Raw genomic sequence first — 25,991 nt, forward strand, 5'->3', positions numbered from 1 at the left:
TGAGGCAGCCACAGCTTCTCTGGGCACCCTGTGCCAGCGCCTCAGCACCCTCACAGGGAAGAGCTTCTGCCCAAGAGCTCATCTCAGTCTCCCCTCTGGCAGGTTAAAGCCATTCCCCTTGGCCTGTCCCTACAGGCCCTTGTCCCAAGCCCCTCTCCAGGTTTGCTGCAGCCCCTTTAGGCACTGGAGCTGCTCTCAGGTCTCCCCTTCAGGAGCCTTCTCCAGGCTGAGCTAGCCCAGCTCTCTCAGCCTGGCTCCAGGGCAGAGCTGCTCCAGCCCTCGCAGCACCTCTGTGGCCTCCCTCTGGACTCCACATCCCTCTTGTGTTGTTATCCTCACAGCTGGACACACTACTGCAGGTGGCAACAGAGAACAGAATATACACATTTGTATGTATAACACTGCCCATTTTAACCTGCTTTTCTAGACCTCATCCTGGTGTGAGCTTTTACAATGCAAATAGTGTCTCAATTACCTTCAGAAATGAAGGTATTCTACAGGGTAAATAGGCATTATTCTCCAGTCAGGGTGGTTAGGCGGCTTTTATATGTAATGACTCCAATATCACAGGTTTTAGAAGAAAAAAAATAAAGGATTAAATAAAGTCATAAATATAACAGATGACAAAGAGAGCATTTTCTGAAACAGCGCGCCAGTAATTTCAGGTGTCAAAACTGCTGCTTTTGTGGATTTATTTGTAGTCTAACTGTCATTAGTTATTGATCTCTGCAATGCCTCTCTCCACTCCACTGAATTACAAGTTACACACATATCTCAGGAATGCAGAAGCCATTAGGAATGGACAAAAGACCACTGTTTACAAGATAATATTCTGCACTTCCTAAAGGCAGGAGATTCAGTAGGTGACAAATTTCTTAAAACCACCCTGTATTTAGCAGCAGGGAACCTGCCTTTTAAATAACCATTTCTACAGACAGAACTGAACACATAGTACCTCCAGAGCAGAAGCTAGGTGGGGAGCACCAGTGTAAGAAGAGTTAGTCTTTCGAAAGAAAGCCATTAATATACTGCAAAGTTCCCGTGTAAAAGAGTTAAAATTAAATAGGTACTAAACTCATTACTGCACAAAACCTCCGGTAATTTTAATAAGAAGAACCACCAACAGGGCAGAAGTTCACTTGTGATGCAAACTAGCTTCGCTCTCCAGGTTTATTTTGATCTACTTACAGAAACATACATTTCCCAGATGCAGGAAAATAGTATTCTTGCCCAGAAGGTAATTAATTCTCTTTCAGTTCTTTACATCACAACTCTTGCTTAGTGTTTTGCTCAGTTCGACTCACTTGTCTGTAATATGACAGCATAGCATCTAGACTTTGGTAAAGCGTCTCCTGATTTTGATCACCACTGCTTTTGGGCTGTGCTGTAGGTACTGCATCCTGGTCACTGTGGGTGCAGGGCTGCACCCCTGGAGCTGCATCCTGGTCACTGCTGCTGCAGGGTTGCTCTCCTGGAGCTGCATCCTGGTCACTGTGCGTGCAGGGCTGCACTGCTGGAGCTGCATCCTGGTCACTGCTGCTGCAGGGTTGCACCCCTGGAGCTGCATCCTGGTCACTGTGGCCACAGGGCTGCACTGCTGGAGCTGCATCCTGGTCACTGTGGCTGCAGGGCTGCACCCCTGGAGCTGCATCCTGATCACTGTGGCTGCAGGGCTGCACCCCTGGAGCTGCATCCTGGTCACTGTAGCTGCAGGGCTGCACCCCTGGAGGTACATCCTGGTCGCTGTAACCAAAGGGTTGCACCCCTGGAGGGACATCCTGGTTGCTGTAACCACAGGACTGCACGCCTGGAGGTACATCCTGGTCGCTGTAACCACAGGGCTGCATTCCTGGAGGCACATCTTGGGCACTGCAACCATAGGGGTGCACTCCTGGAGGTGCATCCTGGGTGCTGCATCCACAGGGCTGCATTGCCGGAGGTACCTCCTGGGTGCCATAGCCATAGGCCTGCATTGGGAATGGCATGTTGTGAGCACCATAGCCATAAGCCGGCATTGGTGGAAGTGTGCCCGGAGTGCCATAGCCATAATGCTGCATTGGAAATGGCACATCATGACTGCCATAGCCATAAGGCTGCACTGATGACAGCATATGTGGAGCACCATAGCCATAAGCCTGCATTGGCGGTGGCACACCTCGAGCACCATAACCATAAGCCTGTGCTGATGGTGGCATATCCTCATCATCGCTGCTGTCATCTTCTGATGATGGCACATCTTGAGTGTTACTGCCACAGGGTTCTGCTGATGCTAACTCATCTCGAACTCTGCTGTTGTAAGCCTGCACGGATGGTGCCCCTTCTCCAGCACTGCTGCCATTGGCCTGCACTGATGGCATCCTTGGGTTTTGTCCTGTCTCTGGTTCCAGTTTTTCAGGGGAGGTATCACTTGGTTCTGAATTCTGCCTAGTATAATCACCACCTTTCTTTTGTCCCAAGAAGTATGCAGAAGGTGGTGCAAATTCTGGGTCTCGCTCATCTCTGAGTTCTTCCTGTTTCTTCATCCACTGTCCAAACATCAATTCTGGTAGAAAAAAAGAAAAATGGTAGATTGAATATAGATTTCAGGGTCTGGGGACCAGTCAGAAAGGAAGGAAAACAAATCAGCAGACAGAAGATGCAGCTGTGTAAAACCATTTGAAGTTACTTTTCCACCTAGGACTGGATTACTGGTGGAGCTGACAGTCTGCTTTCTTTACAGAGCGGGGGTGAAAGTACTGAGTATTTAAAGATAAGCCATCCTCTACATAACTCATCCTGGTCACTGTAAGATAGTTTAACAATGTGGTCGTTGATTACAAAAAACAGCTGATCAGTTCGATGAGTCTATCTAAATAGAAAAGAGAAACCAATCAAAGCATTAAGAGCTTAGTTATTAGAAGAAGAAGATGAGATTCTCTCTAGTGGACACAGCCAAAACCCAGTATCTTCTTTGGTTCAACAGGAGTGGTAGGTATTCTGGTTAATGTAACAGCTGCTGATTTCTGATTAAAACCAGTTTGTAAGTACTGCAATGGAATGATAACTCAAGGTCACCACACTTAAAAAGACAACCCCAAAGCCTACTCCAAAGACGCACTTCATTGCCTCTCAGTCTCATCATACAAAATGGGTATGAAAGCAGCAGTGTGCAGTGCTTCTGAATTTATATCTCCTTACCTTTGCCTTTATCCCACTCTCGGACATGAGGCACACCGGGCTTTGTATCTCTTCTCTCCTGGATCACAACCTCTACCTTTCTACTTGCTGCAGGAACTTTTGGAGCTTCTGGTTCATCAGTAGCACCTTTCACTTCTGTTACAGAAAAAGAGAGTAGTATTTATGAACAACAAGATAAAATCTACATGAACCTCACAGGAGAAATAAAAAGCAAGAGTTATTTGCATTTAGAGAGCTCGTACCAGATATCTAATTTAATTCTAATAATGAAATGCATCTGAGTAGGGAGGTGACTTTTCCCCCCCCTAATTACAGCATATTAATTCAGCAAAGATAATGGGTAAGAGGCAGATACCAGAAAACATACCCACCAGGAGACACTTCATTAGCTTTCTACTTGTATCAAAAAGACTGCTGAAAATCAACTGCCTAATAACCCCTAAAGCAATGTGTCAAGAGTTATATTGAAACCAAAAACTTAGGTAAAAAATAAGAACATTAGTGTGTTGTCTCCATTTCATTTACTGGAGAAAATGGTTTGTGGTATTCTTCTGAACAACAGAAACAGCAGTGGCACAGGACTGTTCTTCATTTCCAGAACACTTCTCAGTTAATCACTTGCATAGAATTCTGACACAGTGAAATATTAGCAACACTTTACATTGGGAGACAGACAGTACAGGCTGAGCAGCAGTCTCATAAGGGAGACACAGCAGAGATGGGAGTAGAACTCCAATTCATCATCCTAGATTCTAAATTCAGCTGCATGTCCGATTTACAGACTGCACTGAAACTGTAGGACTGGATATATCAAATTTAACTTGTCACTCCTTTTTATTCTACTTCATCTTAAGAAAGAGACAGGAAGATTTCAGCAGCTCTAACCTCAACCTGCAGAATTAACCCACGTAATTCCTGCTGTCAGGTGTGCATCAAAAAAGCCTACAGTCTACATACGGTATTTCTACCTGCATTATTAAGCTATTTCTGGCATGATTTTATACCTATATGCAATTATCTGAACTCTGTCTTAATGGTTATACTATACAGAACACATCAGACCAATATATCGAATGTCCAAACTTAAATCAATTAGAATCTGCCTGTCCATCAAGTACAAGCTGAAATAGCAAGTGTTTAACTCAAAGAGGCAGCAGATCATACCTCCATTCTCCAGTTTCAATGCCTCTTCCTCTAATCCAGCTTCCCTTAATTTTTTAATCTTCCGTGCTCGCAGTTTAGACAGCCTTGCATCCAGAGCTGCCTTCCTTTTCTCCTTCAGCTGTTCACGTTTCGTTCTCTGATCAAGTGTCTTAACAGCAAAGAAAAACATGAATTAATATTCCTTTGTTATTATAATCAATTATATCCTCCTTCAGTGAGCAACTAAAAGCAATCCTTATCAAGTACCACACTTCAACAGTGAGACCAAATACTTTAAGTCAACTGTAGGCATCATCTAATATAAGACTCACACAACAACCCAAAACCAGTGACCACTGATATCAGGATACCCTCATACCCCATAACCTCATACCTGCTCTCTGAGCATATCCAGCGTTGCTCGTTGTTTATGCCTAAGTTCTTTGTCACGAGAAAAGGCAAAGTACCCAACACCCAGCTGCCTGGCCTCTGCAAAGAGCATGAATAAATTTAACTTACACTCCATTCATAACTGACACTAACTCCAAGCACCACGCACCCTGCTTTCAGGCACAGAATTACCCCCAACAACATACACAGCATTTTTAGCATCTCTTAGGCTAAAAAAGGCTTGGTTTAGATGATGCATGAAGTGAAGCTTCCTGAAGGAGAACACAGGAGCAGGGAATGACATTGGAAAGATACATTTGAGGAAAAATAAATCTAGATTTATGCAGTGGTAATTTGAATGGGTTTTACATATGAGGCTTAACACCTACACTTTGCCATTTAGGCACAAGAGTAACTTTCCTTTGCTTCCTCTAAATCTGATCTCTTTGGGGATATAAAAAGAAGTGATAATGAAGTTGAAGAATACCATTTTCTCGGATGTCCTCATAATGTATGGGTCCCATGGGTTTTCTGAGGGCTTCTTCTTCTTCTTTTTCCCACTGCTGCCTCTGAAGTTCTCTTTTCATGTCTTCAGATAACAGAGTATTCCCATCAGGAACTAGTCTAATTAAAAATAAAAGGTAGGGATTATAGAGAAGTTTTAGAGTAGCAAACAGTGAAAGTGTGATTTGGTCTGATCTACTCCTGCAGTTGTTACAAAACACAGATCACTGCAGGCACCATTTAGTGATGACTACGGTACATGGTGAAGACAAACACAAAACTGCTCCATAAGTGATGTTTTACATTCAGTCAGGATTTACATTAAAAAGTGTCCCTTAGTAGTTTATTGATAACTTCCTTTGGGCTTTTAATTGAAAACCATGGTCTCCATCCTGTTGCTATTCCAAACCAATACACAAACCATATATTTCAAATGGTCAGCTGCCAAGGAGAAACAAAATAGAAATCTGGAAATAATATATGGATTATAGTAAGAAGTTCTGATCAAATTAGTCATGCACAATTTCTCTGCAGCTATGCTATTTTTAAGGCACAATTGTGGTGTTGTATTAAGGTTGCAACCAGAAGTCTGTCTAAAGTAAATCAAGAGGAAGTAGTAGCATCAGTAATTCAGTATTGGGAAGGGGCTAACAAAGCACAGCCTCATTTCCTTCTTGTTAAAAACTGCACATTAAACAATGCAAGGAGCATGCACGTCCATCAGAGAAACCACACCTCTTCCCTTGCAGTTCCTGATCCATTTTAAGTAGATCTGGCAAATCCTTCTTCATACAGCGTCTAGATCGGCCCAAGAAATCAACATAATCAACCCTGTAATGAAAGCAAAGGAAATCTGAATCAGAACTTCTATATGCAGAACTCTTTAACCAGAAGACAGAAGCAGTGGCACTTTCCAAAGAGAATTCATCACCTCTCAGTCTCTCCAACAGGCTCACAGGCCAAGGGACTACATTCTGAATAGGGCATATGATAGTTTTATCACAGACATTTCATCCCTCTCTGAGCCAGCAACTGCAATAAAATAGCTTAAAAAAAATAGTCAAAAGTTACAACATTGTGTAGTTTTCACACCAGAATAAAACTGAGCCTGGTACTTGCTTCCCATGGTGAAAATAATGATGTGGCATTGACTTCTTACAGATATGAAATTGCTACAATACACTTCAATTATCAGTCTAAAGCTCATTTAGAGTAGGATGATAGCATTCATTCAACTGCCATAACAAAGGCTGACTAAAATGCAAGTGAAATGTTCCTTTGAAGCACATATTGTGCTGCTTATTATTTATAGCACTGAACATTTAATTCACAGTTGTTGAAAGGCTGTTAAGAGCTGTACTTACTGTGCTGTAATGCCAGGAAGTTCTTGATCATCAAGCTACTTCAATTATCCTGTCTAAAGAATTAATACTACACCTGAAGAAGTATGACTGGCAATCTGGTTCCCAAACCCCAAACTTGTAAAGATCTGTGCTTTTAGGAAGTTAAGGCTTTTACATAATTTCTAAGGATATCTACAGCTCAGCATGTGCTCTTTGGGTTTTATTGTAATGTAACATTAATAGGAAAACATCTACATTCTCTATAGTAAAGATGTAACTACAGCTGCAGAATAATGAGCATTAACTATGCCAGCACCCAAATATCCTCATTCGGGTCTGGCCTCACTGAGATGGCGAGTCTATTAATGATAATACAGGTCACTGAAGTGAGATGTAGGCAGTGATGAAAAAGCACCATGTGAATGGTAATTTGTGATACCTTAAGGCAATGAGAGCACAAATCAATTTGAGCCCATTGCTAATAGATAGTTGCATCCTGAATTTCAGCAGGATGCTGGAAGTGGGTATATTTGCCTTTCAACCTGCTGGATTCTCTCTTCCAATTCACCCTGAAGCACTGCAAATCTGATCTTGGCCCAATAAACCAGATACTGAAGGGGGGGGGGGGGCTCTGTTTCTTATCTGTTAATGCTCTTTTAAACTGATCATGAGAAATGAAATCCCTGTTCCATAAACATTTTGAACAAATGGAAAAGGAAAATGTTTAGTCAGATCTGTTTCATAACCATCCCAAATGTCTTGGATGAAAAACTAGTGGCTCCTTGGAATGTCACAGACAATTGTCACAGGCTATTGGCTAGGCTGCAGTTAAACAGTGGAAGTAATGCTGGAAAATCATGCTTTCCCAGTCAGTGTTTCCTTTAAGTACATTTCAAGACTCCAATGTACATAGTTGTATCGATACTGCAGTCAGAATTGCCAAAAACCATGCAAGAGAATAAGAGGACATTATGACATCTCACAGTACATCTCCCCAGTTGCTATTTCTCTAAATCCCAGCTGTAGATTCTACTGCAGTGTTACCCACATGGGAAGGAAAAGTCAGGGCAGCCAAGCCCAATCACTGGTACCAACCATTCTTCATCTGGGTCCTCAGGTGGTGGTATTTCCATTTCAGGTTGAGCATCCTCATCATCTGTGTCTTTTTCCAAAGTCTTTCCAGCATCTTCGCTCTGATACAGCTCCTGCACCTCGTGCTGTTTGTCTATGATCTTCTGTGTGAAATCCACTAGGTACAAATCCTCCGTTTCTTCATCTAAGGCAGAAAATCAATTCTTAAGAGAACAGCCATGAAAAGAACAGAAATGAGCACAAAATCAATACAAAATAGCTACAATCAGCTTTTCAGCTGCCAGCAATGCCCTTGACTACACTATTAGGGAATACTTAGATCTCATTCAGTGCCAAACCAACTTGGAGCTGTAAATCAGCTCCATAGTGGTAACTTCTATTTCTTAATAGAGGTTCTGGGGTATTTTAAAGCAATTAATCATTTGTGTACAGTACAGAATGAGTTGAATCTTTGCACTAAAACATTCTCTGCCCATTAGCCAGTTCAGCAGCACAGGGTTTGCTGTGGAACAGCTGAAATACTTCCTTGATGCTTAACACTTGGTAAGTCAGCAGTAGTAAAGCTGCCCCTGGAACACTCTTTAGAGAAGTAGAGAAAAGTGGTGGGATCACAAGGACAAAGATGGACACTAGTAAAGAAAACATGGGAGATGAGCCACAGAGATTTGGATTCTTGCTTTTTGCAGGGGACTGAATGTGAGAGAAGGACAGATCAGAACTCTCTAACACTATGAACTGCATGACTGGCACTCACACATGGACCAGAGTGCCCTCCTGCTCCTCTTCATAAAGGTCCAAGAACTAAGATGCAGGACACAACATCAGCAATGGAATCCAAAGACTGCATAATGGGCAGTAAATTCATTCTGGTTTTCTAAGATTCTATACTGAAAAAAAGCCCAGAATATATTCCACCCACTTAGTGAGTGAAGCAGCCCATCATGCTTTACTAGGACAGGCTGTCCTTCAGAAAGTCATTTCATTTTCTCTAGTATCTGTACTTTTCCCCACTTTCAAAGCAGAACAACCCATGTCAATCACCTCATACAGTAACACAAAAAATAATTCCCACATATAAAGACAAGCACTGAATTCATAGTGTAGCTGCTGTGAGCAACCAGAGTCAGAAATACCAACTTCCAGGGAACACTTTAAAACCAAGTTTTCTATATGTGTGTACCTATATATATATATATATACTCATTTAGAATAGTTTTCACCTGGAAAGTTGCCTTTGCTCATTTTCTCATAGAGCTTTGCTTTCTCTTCTAGTTTCTTCCTGAAAAAGAAAAGCAAACCAAATTAAACATTGCAATCTCACCAATTCCAAACAGTTAAAATAACCAATTTTGCCTTAGAGAAATGGAACAGCAAAGTACCAGGAGCACTTGAAACGTTTACTAGAAGTTGACTGATGCCTGGTTTGGGTTTTGAAGCTTAACTGATGTTTCTGAAGACCTATATCCAGTTCCTGAGTTCATACTGAAAATCATTTTAGTGAAGTTAGAGAATTAATCGTAATTGTAAGTCAAGTATGTGGGAACATGATGTAGCAAGTATTCCACCTCTAACTGCTACAATTAGTAGTACTGGAAGTACTGACAGTAAGTACAGGAAACTATTTGCAGGTATGAGATACTGAAATACTCTTTTACAGGGAAGGGGAAGGAAAAAAAGAAAGGGATCATGGAGTTACACTCAGAAGTTGAAGAGAAAATCTGAGCTAATTTCTGGAATGGCAGAAGATAAGTTTGAAAAGCAAGGACCTGCTTACAGCAAATGGTTTATAATTCACATTTTTAACATGTATCTTATTGTATAACTCACCCTTTTAGAAGATGAGCTAAATCTTGAAATAAAATGAGCTGTTTTCTGTCCAAGAAACACTTTGCTATAGAATTCTAATGTATTGCTGCCCTGGCTTTTAACTCTGAAGATGACTTTCAAAAAACAGTAACCTGACAGGCTGAAAGAGCTGCGATAATGTGAGGGCAGCCCCAGAGCACGAGAGTGCTGGGATCCAGTTTTTACATTACTGGTAAAAATCATGAGATCAATGCTGGTCTTACTGGTTGGTCTAATGAGAACTGCTGGTCCAAAACGTGTAATTTGCTTTATGTGCTTTTCTAAACACTGGAAAGCAAATTCTAGAAAGCATTCCTTCCTTACAGAGCCTGAGAGCTACCTTGATGTATCCAGGATGTGCTCCTCTTCCTGCTTCTGCTCAGCATCTTTCTCAGCTCGATTTGCAACTCCTGTGTTTTGTTTGTTCCAGATACTTGGTTTCTGTGGGTACAATTTTATAACAAATAATAAAGAAATAAGTAAATAATAATGTTGAAATGGTTAATGATTAAAAAGTATTTCAACTCCACAATGCAAATCAATCATGAAAGACTTTGTAAGTAACATCTTAACCATGACTGACTTGAGTCTACCCCTGCTGAATTATAGGACAGAGCACATATGTCCTAAAATTAGACTGCAGTATGATCTAGCAGTTAAAGACAGGCTGAGAAGCAAAGAAAAGGTACTTAGAAACCAAACAAAATCTATTCTGATAACGATGTTGAGGTTAAAAAAAATAGTAATCAGCAAGATTGTCCTTATTAAAGTAGTAACAAAGCTATAAATTGTTTCTGTTCTCTACTACTTTCATTTTAGATACAAAATACAATCAATTTGCCCATTTGCAGCATAACACTGTAAATACTGCTTATTCTTCAAATATAGCAGCAATACTGTATTCTACTACTGGAAGGCTACACAGTGAATAAATACCAACGTGCAGCAACACAGAACTGTGCATATTATGCATTGTGATATAAAAGAACTGAGAGCAGTGGATTCATCAAGAAAGTTCAGTGATCCCAGCAGCACCTTTCACCTTCCATCCTTCAGGGAACAGGACAAAATCTTGGAGAAAAAAAGAAAAGCAGCATCTTTTCCTGCAGTTAAGAAGCTGTGGCTCCTGGGGAATGAAGGTTAAGAGGTGATTCAGACGGGCATAAGCCTGAGACAAGTTCTCTGCTACGCACAAGAATCTCACCTGAGAATGAAACTTAAAGACCACCCTCATTGTGTTGATTTTACATTTGTGGAGTAGCACAGCTCTGAGTATTTATCTAGATTTGATTAGGAACTTCCTTATTTTAAAGGGAAAGAAGGACCAAAACAACAATGGAAAAAGATTTCTACCTTATTTGAAGTCCTGGGCTTTGGGAAGACGCCAGCATCTTTCAGGAGCTTTTCTTTCTTGAATTCCTCTTGCTTTCGGAAGAGCTCTGCTTTGAGATCTACCAACTACAGCAACAGCAAAATAAAGCAATAAATAACCAAGACACTTCACACACTTTTTATACATCAGTTACTGTAATAAATAACTGTATTTCTAGTTAAAAAATCTGGCATTTACAGCTACATGAGCATTTGACTGCATTTTTACATGGAACTTCAAAGCACTGATGCTATCAAAGATCACTCTAAGTTTACAGCAAATAATACACAAACCCCACAAAAGACAAATTATTATTAAGGATTTAATAAACCCCCAAAGATATCCTTTGGTACATAATGGAAATGAGAGACATAATTCCATACAGATTCCACCAGCCTCCCAGTGGCAAACAAATAGAGAAGGACTAATGAAATTACGCTGCTGAATTTGAAAAGGAAACTTCAGCCATTAGATGAGAATCCTGTCTCAGAAAACAACTGCTAAAAGTCTGCTCTCATAAAATACATACACTTTCCCACTGGCTTATATACTAAATTATATAGATGGTTCTTTCTTCTTCTTTTTCCCCCTAATAAATGCAGAAGTAGCATTGCCATTTTGACCAATGCCCATCTCCTCTTTTATTAGGAAACATTCCCAGCCTGGGTATTATCTTGAGATACATTAATAAACCACATCTGAAAGAGGATGTTGTGCCCCTTTCCCTGCATTTGGAATACTAAAGCATTTGCTTTTCAGGTCCGTGTAACAAGGATGCACAGTGCTGTAAATTAACCCTTTCTCCTCACTGCTTAAAAGTGATCATCCAAAACCTCAGTGTTAAATAGTTCATATGCAACAACCCACTATTTACACTAACTGTTTACTCAGAAAAATGAAGTGTTTGGACAAAGTCCCTTATTAACAGCCTGCTGGAGAGCAGTGAGGCACAGCACCCTGCTGTCCTCAAGGGCCTGAGGTTGATTTGGCAAGATACAGACCTCCTGTACATTAGGAAAAAGAGGAAATCACAGAATCCCAGCCTGGTTTGGGTTGAAGGGACCTTAAAGCTCCTCCAGCTCCAACCCCTGCCACAGGCAGGGACCCCTTCCACTGGAGCAGCTTGCTCCAAGCCCCTGTGTCCAACCTGGCCTTGAGCACTGCCAGGGATGGGGCAGCCACAGCTTCTCTGGGCACCCTGTGCCAGCACCTTCACAGGGAAGGGCTTGTGTCTGAGAGCTCATCTCAGCCTCTGCTCTGGCAGATTAAAGTTATTTCTCCTTGTCCCATCACTATACCCCTCGTGAAAAGCCCCTCTCGAGTTTTCTTTAGCCCCTTTATGCACTAGAGTTGCTCTAAGGTCTCCCTGGAATCAGCTCCAACTTCACTCTCGTGCCCCGACTTTACCACATCGAGAATAGGGGCAAATCCAGCCCTGGCACCCCCACGACAAGTCTCCAGACACAAAGCTCTCCATCAGCACTTGCCTCACGGCCTGCGCAGCCCGCCGGGAGACACAAAACACGCCCCTTGTTTGCTTGTGCGGGTTTCTCCGGGAGCGGCCTGCACCAGCCAAGCCCGTCCGCCGGAGCGGAGCGGGGCAGGGGCGGCCACCCTCACACCGGACAGGCATTCCGGTGAGACAGGAACGTTTTGCTTCCTCTCCCCCGGTCAATGAAGCACTCACCGAGGAGGCGGCCACCTCCAGCGGCTTCTTCCTCCGGTCCATGGCTCCGCCGGCCACCTTCTTCCCAGCTTTATGGCCTTACCGTAAAGCGCAGCGGAAGCGAGGCGCTGTTGCGACAGTGCTGCTGAGGGAAGGTGGGCCCTTCCCCGCCGCCATGTTGGGGAGGTCTGAGGCGCTCCGCATTGGTGCTGTCCCACCGGCGCTGTCGCCCCTCATGTCGGCTCCCGGCCGCCTATGTAGGGCAGTGCCAGGTCCTTCCTTCCGCAGGGCCTGTCGTCGTGACAGCACGGCAGCCTGCGAGCGGATTTGAAGTGCTCCCTGGTGCTGGAGACAGCCATGAAACATAGCTGCCTTTGATGGGGGGCCTTTGGTGTTACAAGCTTGAGACAAGATGGATAATACTGAAGTCCGTGTGAGGTGTCCCTGCCAATGGCAGGGGGGTTGGAACTAGATGATCTTAAGGTCTTTTCCAACCCTAACTATTCTATGATTCTATGTCCTTCAGTACTAGCCTGGGTTTAGCCCTGTGGCTGCTGCTCTCAGGGCTGCTTTGTTTAAGGCACACGCTTGGGATGAAGGGTTATGACTGTTCTGCTGCCCAGAGCCTGCTGCCTGCATGGAGCCCTGCTGAGGGAGGTGGGATTAATGAGCCACAATTCATTAACACTGTAAGTGTCGTCCATAATGGCTAAATACAAACCCTCATCTATCAATAATGGCTAAATACAAACCCTTCTCTATCAATAATGACCAAATACAAACCCTCATCTATCAATAATGGCCAAATACAAACCCACCTGTACGCATACTAACCAAATACAAACCCACTTCTATCTATAATGACGAAATGTCAACCCAGCTCTATCTATAATAGCCAAAACCCATATGTGCTGAAGCCAGCTGTGTAACCTCAGCAGTGAGTACGGGTGACTCTTAGGGAGTTGAGTGTTTCACTCACACAGGGTAGCTCATTGTATCCGTTATCATCCCCATGAAGAAACAGGGCTGTGATAGGTTTCAGTTTGCAGTGATTCTGAAGATCATAATTACCTGGAGTCACAAGAGGAAGCTGCCTTTCACTTGTCTTTAATAAAGTGGGAAGATATAAGGTGCTGCGATGTTGTAGCTTGGCAATGTGACGGCTGATGGAAGCGCCTGATACAGCTCCTTTGGTTTGTGAAGTTTATTGCTGTTTGCAGGCTGGGTCAGGCTCATGTTTAAACAGTTCATGGATGCAGAGCTGACAGAGATGCTCAGCTGCTAAGTCAGCTACAGCTGTATTCCAGGGAGCATGAAGTGTGCACTTCAGAAGGAGCAGTTTCTGGTCCTGCTGAAGCTCTCTTGCTTTGGACTTTTTAAAGGGGAAATGGTGGGAGACAACAGACACAGAAAAGTGCAGGTTGTGTCAGAGCCATGAAGTTTACTGGTTTCAGCTGCGACGAGAAGGGAACTGAGCATTACTGAAAAATAGGACAAAGGAATGAAAACATCTGCGCTGCTCTAATTAAATCTCACTTCAACGAATCACGCAGTGGTGCCTGTTCAGACCTCAGCAACAACACTGAGAAGGAAATCCAGCCCAACCCCAGCCCAGGGTTGGCTCTAATTCCCACTCTTCCTTTGGAGGCACAGCCTGTGCAAGGGCACATTCCCCCCCCCCCCCCCCCCCCCCATTGATTCTTCTCCACTTTGGTCCCATCCTACACTACAGCCATGTTCACCCATTGTCACAGGTTTCCAGCACTTTCAGGAGCTCAGGAATAGTTTTATCCTGAGATTCTCATAACATGAAGTGTTCCTGAAGAGCTGACAGCCCCAGTCCTGTGTACCTCTTTATAACTGCAGCTGCAAAAACACAGCAAGAAACCTCGGTCTCCTGAAAACTTGCCCTGTAGAATATGATGTTCACTGGCTAAGCTCAATGTCTGAGGCTCTGGGGTAGAAACCCTATGTGTAATGTAACACTAGAGAATTCACTTCCTAGTAACATTTTTCATCTTTACAAGCAAACTGACCTTCTCTTGTGATGTTAGAAGCAAATTCGGTTTTCCCACATGCACAAATCTGGGGTTTTGTTTGGTTTGGTATTGTTCTGTTTGTTCTCTCCTTCCTGCACTCTCTGGTTTTGTATTTACCTGTCTGAACTGTGCTGGAACAGCACTCTTTGTCTTGAGTGTTGCATAAAATAGCTCAGTATCATCCCAGCAGCCCTCTATGTTCTTGGATAGTCTTAGGGGATGTGTGAAGATGGAATGAGGCCCTGGAGGTGTCAGCATCTCTCTTAAAATACTCCTTTCTGTTGAGGGTGAGATGCATGACCAGGTTTGTAAGGAAAAGCTGTGCTACTGAGTGGCTGTGTCACAGGATATGGGAAAAGGAATGAATCTTACACATTGCAAGCTAGCTTGTGTTGTTGCTGTGAGTGAGGCTCATAGAGATGGAACTTCTGTGCTTGCAAGACACAGATTTAGCTCACATTCCCTCTCAGTTAGCATCAGCATCACTAGCAGGCATTGGCAAAAGCAGACCTGGACAGAGCAGAGCCCCACGCTTGCTGGAGCAGTGGTGTTGCTGTCTGTGCTGCTGTGCTCCCTAAGGGGTGTGGGATTCAGCACTGAAGCACACATCCAGACAGATGGCTTTTGGAGCACTCTGTACGTATTGGTTCAGTAGTTTTGTGACAAGCTTTCCTACATCTGGTTCCCTCCAAAAGGCTCAATATCGACTCTAACCAGTATAAGGCTGTTGTGTGCATTTGTTTCTAATCCAGCCCACAGGCATTCATAAAATGCCAGTGAGGGAGGGGGAGCTGGAATAAGAACACTCCCAAGTTGTGAAACAAAATCAGCTTGACCTAGAGGAATGAGGTGGGGAAGGGATCTCTGTGTGTGTATAGCACAGACCGAAGTGTAGCTGTGCTTATTTCCTACTGGGAACCTGTGGAAACCCTATAAACTACCATGTCTAATCTTAGACAGCCGATAGCCTGGAATTCCTGGGGAATAATTGATTCAGCATTTCTAATTAGTATGCTGCTCTTTTAGCATGAGGCCTAATTGTGTTTACTTCCACAAAGCTGCACAATACAAAAAGCTTGTTTGTTATTTTGGAGGAAGATGGGGGATCGCAGCGGATTGTTCTGAGGGGATTTGGGATGAATCAGTGGCGTGTCAGCGTCTTGTGAGATTGGTGGGAGATGCTGCACAAACATGGAATTAATCAGTTGTAAAGCTTCAGTGTGGATTTCTACCCAAACTAGACTTACAGGAGCTCCACATCAAATTATATTGATGTTTGGGAGATTTGCTGCTCTGAAACTGATTCTCTTATCACAGACACAAAGGTTTCATCCTCCCCTAAGGCTCTGATGTTCTATCTTACTTTCTGCATCTTGGCTTTAAGATGAAATAAAACTGTGGACAAATAACAGCTGAATGTTTTGTGAGATAAGCAGTGCTAGGGCACTGTGTCCTCACACAACTTCACAGACACTTGACATAAGGCAACTTATCCATGCTTCTCTAAGGGATGGAGAAATTCCTTCTGGTTTCCATTTTCCAGGCTTCTCATCTCAGAAGTTATCGTATGAAAGAATTTGTGCTGTGTCAATAAATGCCTTTTGAAAAACAGAGCAAGGGGTTTTTTGCTTTCCATGGTTTGCATATGTACATATACTAGAATATTTGTTCATTGAATTTGTTTGTCTTGGTGTGTGTGAGGCCAAAACCAACCAGGGCACAAGCAAAATTGTTTGCAAACTACTAATTCATGTAATGTGAGAGATCCTGGAGTGTTTCTTTCCCCTGTAGCAGAGATTCCATCTCTTCCTAAGTCCCAGCATACCTTTATTTTAACCTACTTCCTTTCATTTTCCTATAGGGACCTGAAGAATACCCCAGGTTTTTGTATTTTAGCATTGCATTTTCAGAAGTGTTGAACTGCTGCAGCAAAACAAGAAACCAAAAGCCCTTTGGTGCAAATCCTAGATGGACATTATAGATGATTGCTTTTGGCAGGAAGAGCAGAAGTTAAAATCCTCTGGGTATGGTGTTAGCAGGTGTGCACATTAGGAGAAAACCGTATTTCTTTGATAAGAAAGGTTTTGTACAATCTTAGGCAGAAAACAGAAACAGAAGTGATGCATAATAATAGTGTTTCACCTCTTTATGACATGCATGAGGCTGACTCTGGTTTTGCCTCTTGGGTCACAAGCTGCAATGCCAGACTGCTTTTGTGCTAGCTTATTTTTGCTTGCAACCTACAAAAGAGGCACAGGAGACAAGTCTGGTGGTGGCTTAATGCTAGATTGAGAAGAGATCTAAAGCAGCCTTGTTCTGTGGAAACCTGTATTTTATGCACAGTTTTATAAAGCACTTGAAATTGTATCTTGTGTCAACAACATTGTCCTCTCTTTGTGGCTCGAGAAATTGAGTGCTGTTATGTGCTACTTGTGTAGAAATTGTAATTCCTCTCCAATACAGCTAGAAAGGAGGGATTCCCTAAGAGCATCCATCAACTTAGATCAGAAATAGGCTTAATGTCATCTTAAAACAGAATCTGTAGGAGGGAGATAGTTATTGCAACTGGAATTAGCTTAGAAAACTGTTATTGAGAGCCATGATTTTTTTAGTAGGCTTTTTAGCAAGCCTTGGTGAAAATGGGCATAACAACCCTTCCTCCTTTGGGGGGCATGTTCTATGTCTGATAGGCATAAGAACAAATGAGTACCAGTTCTAAAGATGAGGTTTCTCACTATTTTCCTGTACTAAAGGATATAAATACATATATTTGCTAAACTGGAGATGTAAGAAACAATCAAGTTCCATTGAAAACTGGTTTATCTATTACACTGGGGGGGGGGGGTGGCTGTGGATATTTTCATCCTCTGAACAGGAACCCAAAGCTGTTGTATTACACTGTATTGTGAATATATTGTTGTCTGTGGTTGCTGTGTGGCTGGCATAAAAGACAAACATGCCCTTTAAGGAATTGCTCAGCTCCTTGAGATTTACCCATTCATCTGTCCACCCTTCTCTCACCATCTGTTTCTTTTGCTGTGGACATGTGAAGTTGCTCCATCCCTGCAGCAAAATGCAGCCTGGATGGTTCACAATCAGGATGTTGCAGGAAGCAGAGTTTTCCTCTCTTAGCAAGCACGGATGGACTTGCTTCCCCATCAAGGTGTAGCCCTATAAGGAAGCTGGGTTTTGTATTCCAGCTGGACATCTGCAAGCTCCTTCAGGACACTACAGACTTGGGTTTCTTTGTTTCTAAGTCTGGGATGCCAGGCTGGAGGAAAAGCTTTGGGTTTTGTCTGCGGAGAATGCAGGACAGAGGTAAGGCAACGAGGGGATATGACAATGGAAGGTGAGGTTATAATAGAGGGGATGCTCATGAAAAGGGGTTGGGTTCAGTGCTTCTTTTACTACTCATTGATACTGATGAATACTCCAAAACTTATGACTTTCTATTTAAAAAATAAACCCACAATTGTAGTTTTCCTATTAAAAAGCATATTTTTAACTTGAAATCTGCTCCTCTTCCAAAGTCCAGGTCCGGATCTCCATGAGGATATTGTTAGTGAATGGATGCCTGCTTTGCTTGCAGCTTTAATCTGAGCCTGGCCTAGCAGATACAGCTTTTACAGTGGTAAAGTTGTGTTTATTTAAAAGCATCTCCCAAATCATAACAGTTGGGACCTGTGATTCTCATGTACCTGCTTCATGCTCTGTTTTTCTTCTTTTAAAGGAAACTCTGGGCAATTGATTGTGTCAGATAGACAGACATGCTCATTGTGGCTGTAACTTTGCAAGGAGAACACTTTCTAGCTTTGAGTTTAAACCCTGTTATTTATGTTCAGTTAGCATCAGGGTGATGATGTGAACCGTGTTTATATCACCTTCACTGCTTGTGAAATGCTTCTGTTTATATCCCGCTGTTGGAGCTGAATTATTTTAAACTAGCAGGCTTATGGCAGCAAATCCATGTTTTCTGACATGGTGACAGGAACCTGGGTCCCATATTGCTGGACTGCTTTGGAGGAGGAAGAGGGATGATTTATATTTACTTGTTCTAGCGCAATATCATTGAATTGCTGGTGGTACTTTTTAAGCATATATGGGATGGTGTCATTAAAGTGTGAACTGAGTGGGGCTTCAGTTCAGTATAAAGCAGCATGTTTTATTCCTCAGAACCACAGAAAACTAACCTGAGGTTTCTCACTCTCTCCTCATGCTAGAAATGCTAAAGCACTTGTCTCTTTGAGAGTAAGTATATATGTATAAACCCTTGTTCTGTTGGTTATCAATGATCCTTTAATTGTACTTTGAGACACAGACATGGCAACATCCGTTCTGCACACTTTCTCTCTATGGAGGGTCTAGTTCTTGATGCTGAGCAGAAGATGGGCTAGCATAATTGAGCAAATTATGGCTCTACATGTGATTTCCTGATACACTGGAACGATTAAATCTACATACTTGGGCAGGACAACTCTCTGGCATATGATCATTTTTACCTTGCTGCACCAGGGAGATTTAAATCAGCATAATTGGGTATTGAGTTTCTCTACCATCTGGGCATTGGTTACCTAGCAGTCATTTACCATATGCTTGCATAGATGGCTAAGTAGCAGCTATGATGAATATATTAAGAGAAGAAAACTATCCTGTATATATTCCTTCTCTGATAGTGAAAAGCTGCTGTTTGATGTTTCAGAACCAAGGCACTTTTCTTCTTCTTACTGTAGCTCAAAGCCTTGATCCATTCCAGTTTGGATTCCTCTTTATTTTCAAGTTAGATTTATCTGCAATAAAGTGTTCTTTTACTATCCATCATCCTATCAATGCAGTGAAGGAGATAAGTTGTCTTTCTGGACAAAGTAATCGGGCATTGTGCATGTTTGAGGAAATACTCGAAAGGCTGTAGAGCACAATCTTCCCCAGGAAAAGAGAGAGCAGCGCCTATGGAAGAAAGGGATAGCTGTTGATGCAGAGCTTCCCTCTGCAGCAATGTCACAGACGTGTCACTCTGCTAGTAACAAGACCGCAACGCGGTAGATGGCACTACGAGACTGTTGATGCAGCCCCGTAGCTCAGATCTCAGAGGTACCGGGAGTATTTAGCAGAGGTTTCCTTACATAAATCAGCATCGCCCCCCGCAGTTTTCTGTCCTCTCTCCAGCATTTGAGGAGTAAATGGCTTTAAGCTGACAGAGGGGAGATGTAGATTATACATCAGCAGACATTCTTCCCTGTGAGGGTGCTGAGGCGCTGGCACAGGGTGCCCAGAGAAGCTGTGGCTGCCCCATCCCTGGCAGTGTTCAAGGCCAGGTTGGACACAGGGGCTTGGAGCAGCTGCTCCAGTGGAAGGGGTCCCTGCCTGTGACAGGGGTTGGAGCTGGAGGAGCTTTAAGGTCCCTTCAACCCAAACCAGGCTGGGATTCTATGGTTCTGTGATAAATTGGTTTATTCTCCCCATTCCTCCAGTCTCATACATGTAAAGTAAGGTGAAAAATAAGATAAGTGCAGAACCCAGAACTGCAGGAAGAGCTGACCCTGGGTTTCAGGCTGCCAGTTCAAATTCTGTGTGTGTTAGTGGGATACAAGTTTTGGCTTCTGCTTTGGCCAGCTCTCTGAAATACAAGTTGGACCAGTGCTTATATGTTAAGTTGCATGAACTTAGCAGCTGCCAGCCTTTCACACTCACAGCTGACAATGGCTTTGCTAGGGATAAGCCTAAGATTAAATAAGTAAGGAATTCTCCAAAAGAGCTGTTAGCTTTGCAGGATCACCAAAACACACACCCTAAGGAAATCCTGATTTCCTTTGCTTGAGTAATCCCTGTCCTGTTGTTGAATGGGGCTCCAGCCCCCAGGACAGGCATCCTGATACCAAAGTTATGGAAAAGAAAAGCCCAGAAGGCACCAAAGTGTTGCTATATGGATCACAAAAGAAAGCTTACAGTGATTAGAGATGTTATTTTAGAAAGACTTGAGAAAAGAAATATTGAGTCTCTGCACATAGAGAGCTTGGAAGTGTGTGTGGCACTGCTGCCATTAGTCAAATATAGACAAGCAAAATGAGAACTAGAATAATACTTCAAAATGAATAACTGTATCAGGCAAAAGTCCAATGATTGCTTTATTAAAGCCTTGATGAGTGCCAAGCAACTCTTCAGCTATACCAACGAGCTGTACAAGATGTAAATTCCAGTGTTTTATGAAACACTGAGAGCCTGCACTATGTGGAAGTAGAGGGTACTTTACATTGTTTAACTCTTGCTCCCAGCTCTTGTTTCTTGCCAGCTAATTTGGGAGTGATCAGAGCACCAAAATGGCAATTCTTGGGTTTTTTTTTTCCATCTCTTTTGAATGCACATGCAAAAATACAGAGCGTTTCCACTGAGACCAACAGTCAATATCAGTGATTTGCAGTAGGCTGTTGTCATTAATGTGTTACTGACAGCTGGAGCTGGGTCACAATGGGAAGGACGAGGAAGCAAGACAGTCATAGTAATGACTTGTAACATATGTTGACAGAGCTGCAGTGTTGCTTTTTGCTGCTCATTTCTTGAACTGCTTTTGTTCACTAAGCAGAGAAAAAAGAACACTGAATTTTCTCTAGATGTAATATTGAAAGTAGTCTTGATGACAATGCAAATGCTGATGTTCCTTTCTGACAGATGGGTGGTGTTTCTCTACTTGCTATCAAGTGCAATGGTTCCAAGTGGTTTTTGGTGGAACAGATGAGTTCTTAAAGCCAGTTCTGGTTTCAGGGAAGCTCAGGAGGAAGCCTGGGTTTGTGGCTTGAATGAAGGGTGGGTCCAAGCTTGTCTTTATGTCCTGAGCCATCTGCCACTGGTGCACTACTGAATCTCACCTCACTGTTTCAGCACAGCTCCCAGTTTGCAGGATCTGGATGGATTGAGATCAGAAGACCCAAACAAATCTGAATCAAACCTGCCAGCTGCTGCCCTGGGCCTGGCTGTCACCCAGGATGCCTTGTCTTGTTCTCCCTTCCCTTCCAATGTGGGTGTAAGTGCAGTTCTGGGCATGGCAGGTACTGCTGTCATGTTAATAGATGGCACAGAAGTACTTCTGCTATGTATTTCTCCCACGGCTGTTAAAGGACACTGAGCTATTCCCGAGAGGAATGACAAATCCCAAGTGAGCAGCTTTTCTTACTTGCACAGCTGCTAACCAGGAAAGATGCAGTTTGGGAGTGTAGGGACAGCTTAGAGATCTTTCCCTATATAGAAAAGCTTGTCAATCAGGGAATCAAAGCCAAATAGAGAACATGTCCCAGGCTGAGATCCATCTGATGCCTGGAGTTCTCCATAGTGCAGAGCTATCCCGTACCTAAGTCTTTCACTTAAGTGATTTGTAAAACTTCCCTGAGGCACCTCTGCAATGAGGAGCAGAGATGAAACCTTAAGTAGCCAGAGGCAAATCTTGCTGCTGAGTGAGTGCCTGGAATGAAAACCTCTGTATAGCAGTGGGATGGTGTGGGGATCTTCACTGAGGATAAATGGTGATAAGCACTGTGCTTGCTTGAGAGGATTATGTGACTCTATGAAGGTGAATGCTCAGACGTGGTGCAAATGGGTGATGTTTTACAGAGATGCCCTGTATCTGTCTAAGGGAGAAATTAGCAGAAGTGAAAAAGGAAAGGAGGGAGTCGTGAAAGCTGGCTTGGAAAGAACATATTTCCAGCAACAGCAGTTTCAGTCACAGGTTGGAAAAGCGCCTCTTGTATTGCTGTGACTGAGTATGTTCAGGCTTGTTTTTAAATCCCCGTCTTCCTAAATAACAGTGCAGATCACACAGCTTCTTCATAACCCATATCTGTTAACACTGTCAGCTGGCAGTCCTGAGGAGGATTTTACACAGGATGGGACCAAATGGCATTGTCCCTTATGTTGTACAGCTGTAAGCAAATACCAACAGTGTTAGGTGACTGTATCAGCTGCTCGTGCTTCAGGCTGCATGCTGATCGCTTGGATTTGGAGGGAACACACAATAACAAGTAACATAAACAGTTACCTCGGTATTGAACTCCTGACACATGCCTTAGCCTGGAAATCGATGGGCAGCAGCTGCAGTGGAGCTCTGGGCACTGCACAGCTCTAAACCATGCTGTTAGTGGGACACGGACCTCTAAGTCTTCCTTAAACACTGATGGTTTGGGGCAAGCAGTGAGGAAGGTGCAAAGTTCCCCTGGCTTTGTCTTGCTATGCTGGAGTCCTCCCAACACCATCTTGTGTGCTGCTGGGTCACTGGTACCCCGGCATGTGTCTTATATTGGCTCTGCTTATGAATTCACTGCCAGTATTCTTAGCTGTGCTTTGTTTTCTCTGACAGTTTCCCATGTGAGTGCTGAAGTTAGGCTAACGTGCAGTGCTTGAGAAAACCTCACCCACTACACCAGCGCTGGCTCTTCCTACAGTAATGTATGTGTCAAATTCAATTGTTAAAAGCCCAGAGCTACCTTTTCAGCTGGTAATGTGCTTGCTATTTTCATGTGCAATTATTGCTGTGGCACCAATGTCCTTTAAAAGTAGTGCTGTTGTAGCCATGATGGTCTGAAGAGATTTAAGGGAAAGTCTTTTATGAGATCAGCCAGTGTAAATAGCAAAAGCAGAGGAGCTTTCAGGTGCAGAAAGTGTTGATTTGACCTTCCTTTGAAAAGGCTCTTCCCTGTGTCATGTTTTCCTCAGACTCTCGTCGCTTTTCCTGAGAGCAGTGTTAGATCAGTAACAACCCCTTTTCTGGGAATCCTTTTCTAATGTCTGCAACCTGAACATCATCGAGCAGCTGAGGAAACTAAGGTACAGAAAGGGCAGGTGATGTGCCTGAGTGAATGGTTGAGTCACTCTAACTCAACAGCTCTTGCCTCCGTGTGCTGGGTTTTAACTACCAGAGCAAGCATAATCTCCTTCCACCAGGATATGTGCTGGCTTTAGGTTAGTCCTTCTCTAAAAAGCTTCTGAGTTTCGCTGTCAGGTAGAATGTTTGGTGTGCATCACAAACTGCTTTATTGTAAAGAAGGGAGATCTTTAGGAATCCCAGACCGGTTTGTGTTGAAGGAACCTTAAAGCTCATCCAGCTCCAACTCCTGCCACAGGCAGGGACCCCTTCCACTGGAGCAGCTGCTCCAAGCCCCTGTGTCCAACCTGGCCTTGAGCACTGCCAGGGATGGGGCAGCCACAGCTTCTCTGGATTGTATTGAGTGATTCAGTTGTAACTGAGTGGGAGCCAATCCCTACCGATGCTTCTACACCAAGTATGTTTTTGTCCTGTGAATTTTTCTGTGCTGCTAATGGGGGATAGGCAGGTCTGAGCTGTAGCTCTGCTGCTGCTGCTGCTAGTCCTCAGAAATGATTGTTCCAGCTGGGTGGAATAAGCCTTCAGGTGCCATCACTCCAATCACTGCCCTTTAAACTGATGGGTGGCTCTGACAGTAGAAACATGGCAGGGAGTCAGCCTGTACAGGGTTGCTTTTTGCTGTGATGAGAACCTCTCTTGCAGTTCTTAGGCATTACATGCTACTCTATCCTCTGCAGTATTGTAAGCTCTTATGTTTAAATGAAGAGGGTTGTTCTCATGGTTTATGGTCATCCCAGCTTAACTCACTAGGAAAACACACTACTGATAGTAACTGTAAAGGATCTGCTCCAGCCCGGCTCCTGTGTGGCTCTCAAAGAACCTGCAAAGGGGGTACGTATATAAAATACTTGTGACTAATTGAACTGTATATCTTTAACTGAATTGCCTTAGGATCCCCATCCCTTCCAACTGCTTTTTAGTCAGGTAAGGACAGAAAAGATGGCCTGAAAATTGATGCATCCACATGGCTGCATCTATTCCTTTGGTTTTCTATCTGTCCAGCCTGGGTAGCCTTCTGAAACTGGAGTTAGTTCATGTGGCACCAAGGAGAGCTTGGTCTGTAATATTTTAGATGATAGCAGATGTTGCACATCATATTATCACTCATAAAGGGAAGCAGAGCTGCAGCCAGCTAATAAAAGGCCTAATGAAGAACAAAAAGCAAGCTGCTAGTCATTGCAGAGATATGTTGCCCCCAGGAAATTAAAACCATGAATACCCCAGTGTCTGCAATAAACATCTTCTTTGTGTCTGCGTGAAAGCACCGAAACCTCTGGAATACTAAGAAATGACAAAGGTGCTTTAAAGTCGTGTCCCCTTCCATACTTCAGCTGCTTGCAGGTGGTCGGGAGAGAGATGGAGCAGCTCAACCCGGCTGTTGTGCAACTTTATTGAGCCCAACTTGAGGCTGTTGCGCGACTCAGTGAGCACGCCTGTGCTGAGCGCTGGGCTGGGGCGCTAGGCTGGACCTGGGAGGGGGATGTAGGCTGGGAATAGCGTGGTTTCTGCACCTTTGCCCATCAGCAGCTGTAGATCTGGGACCCGCGGGGGGGGGGGGGGGGGGGCGTAGTGTGTGAGCAGACCCCATCGGGGAGGATATAACACACACACATATATATATATATATATATATAACATATACATATATAGGTCTATATATCCCCCCCTCGGCCAGCGGGGCGGGCGCTGCCCCCGGGCCGTGCGCAGGCGGGGTTGGGCAGCGCCGCTCCCCCCTCCCGGCCCCGCCCGGCAATAAGGAGGCGGGAGCCCGGCCGCGCTCGGCACCGCCGCTCCCGCCGGGCCCCCCCGGGCCCCAGGAGCCGCTCCGCTGCCCCGGGGGGCGGCTGCAGTAGCAGCAGCAGCCGCTGCCCCCGCCGCGATGCCCGGCTGGAGGAAGAGCCTCGCCCTGTGCCTGCAGCGGATGCAGGAGGACGGTGAGCACGGCCGGGGGAGGATGAGGAGGATGCTCACGGTGGTGATGATGAGCGTTGGAGCAGGGCTGGGGGTGCTCGGGTTTCTCCTCTTTACCCCCACCTCGCCCTTTCTTCTTTTTCTGGGGAAAAAGGGGGTAATCCGCTAACCTGGAGCTCCGCGGATGAAAGGGATGAATGAGGGGATGCTCTTCGTGCCGGTAAACTTTGCTGCAGCAAATCTGCCCTTCCACCCCCCGGTTGGCTTGGTCTTTGCTTTTCCTTTTTGCTCGTTCTTTTCCTTTTGTTTTTCCCCTTTATCTGTTTATTTTCCTCTCTAAGTGATGGGGACCAGCCCGAGAGGTGGCTGCGGGGTCCTACCCAGAGGGGCTTCCAGCATCAGGGCTCTAACTTTGGGAGGCTGCTGCTGCTTTCACCTGGTCATTTGTCCCCAACTCCAATTGGGGATTAAAGGGTTTGTGAATTTCCCGGAGGATTGGTCGCGTCGCCGTAATCCGATTCCTATTGTGCCGCTTCTGCTGCTCGCAGGGACTGGGAATGGTTTTGTTTACACGCTCAAGAGTGCGATGTTAAATAAACGCTGGACCTGCAGCTCGGGGAAGTCAGGAGAAGGCAGCCACGAG

The 25,991-nt window shown here is 44.1% G+C and overlaps 1 protein-coding gene across 1 annotated transcript; it reads right to left on the reverse strand.

Annotated features, from left to right (window-relative positions):
• Window positions 1-640: 640 nt before the first annotated feature.
• On the reverse strand, window positions 641-12,621 carry CCDC174 (coiled-coil domain containing 174). Its single transcript, XM_031042845.2, has 11 exons — window positions 12,554-12,621; window positions 10,848-10,952; window positions 9,835-9,935; window positions 8,870-8,928; window positions 7,653-7,833; window positions 5,950-6,045; window positions 5,198-5,334; window positions 4,715-4,809; window positions 4,342-4,489; window positions 3,178-3,312; window positions 641-2,542 (listed from the first exon to the last, which is right to left on the reverse strand). Exons 1-11 carry the CDS (start codon window positions 12,593-12,595, stop codon window positions 1,266-1,268), a joined length of 2,376 nt encoding a protein of 791 aa, XP_030898705.2. The 5' UTR covers window positions 12,596-12,621; the 3' UTR covers window positions 641-1,265.
• Window positions 12,622-25,991: the final 13,370 nt, after the last annotated feature.

This window comes from Melopsittacus undulatus, chromosome 9 (assembly GCF_012275295.1).
Source record: "Melopsittacus undulatus isolate bMelUnd1 chromosome 9, bMelUnd1.mat.Z, whole genome shotgun sequence".
Classification (NCBI taxonomy): domain Eukaryota; kingdom Metazoa; phylum Chordata; class Aves; order Psittaciformes; family Psittaculidae; genus Melopsittacus; species Melopsittacus undulatus.

Coding starts and splice junctions, on each gene's coding strand:
- CCDC174 (XM_031042845.2), bottom strand. CDS start 12,595: ATGGACCGGAGGAAGAAGCCGCTGGAGGTGGCCGCCTCCTCG. Junction 10,953..12,553: donor TGGAGGTGGCCGCCTCCTCG/GTGAGTGCTTCA, acceptor CTGTTGCTGTAG/TTGGTAGATCTCAAAGCAGA. Junction 2,543..3,177: donor AGAGTGGGATAAAGGCAAAG/GTAAGGAGATAT, acceptor TTTTTCTACCAG/AATTGATGTTTGGACAGTGG.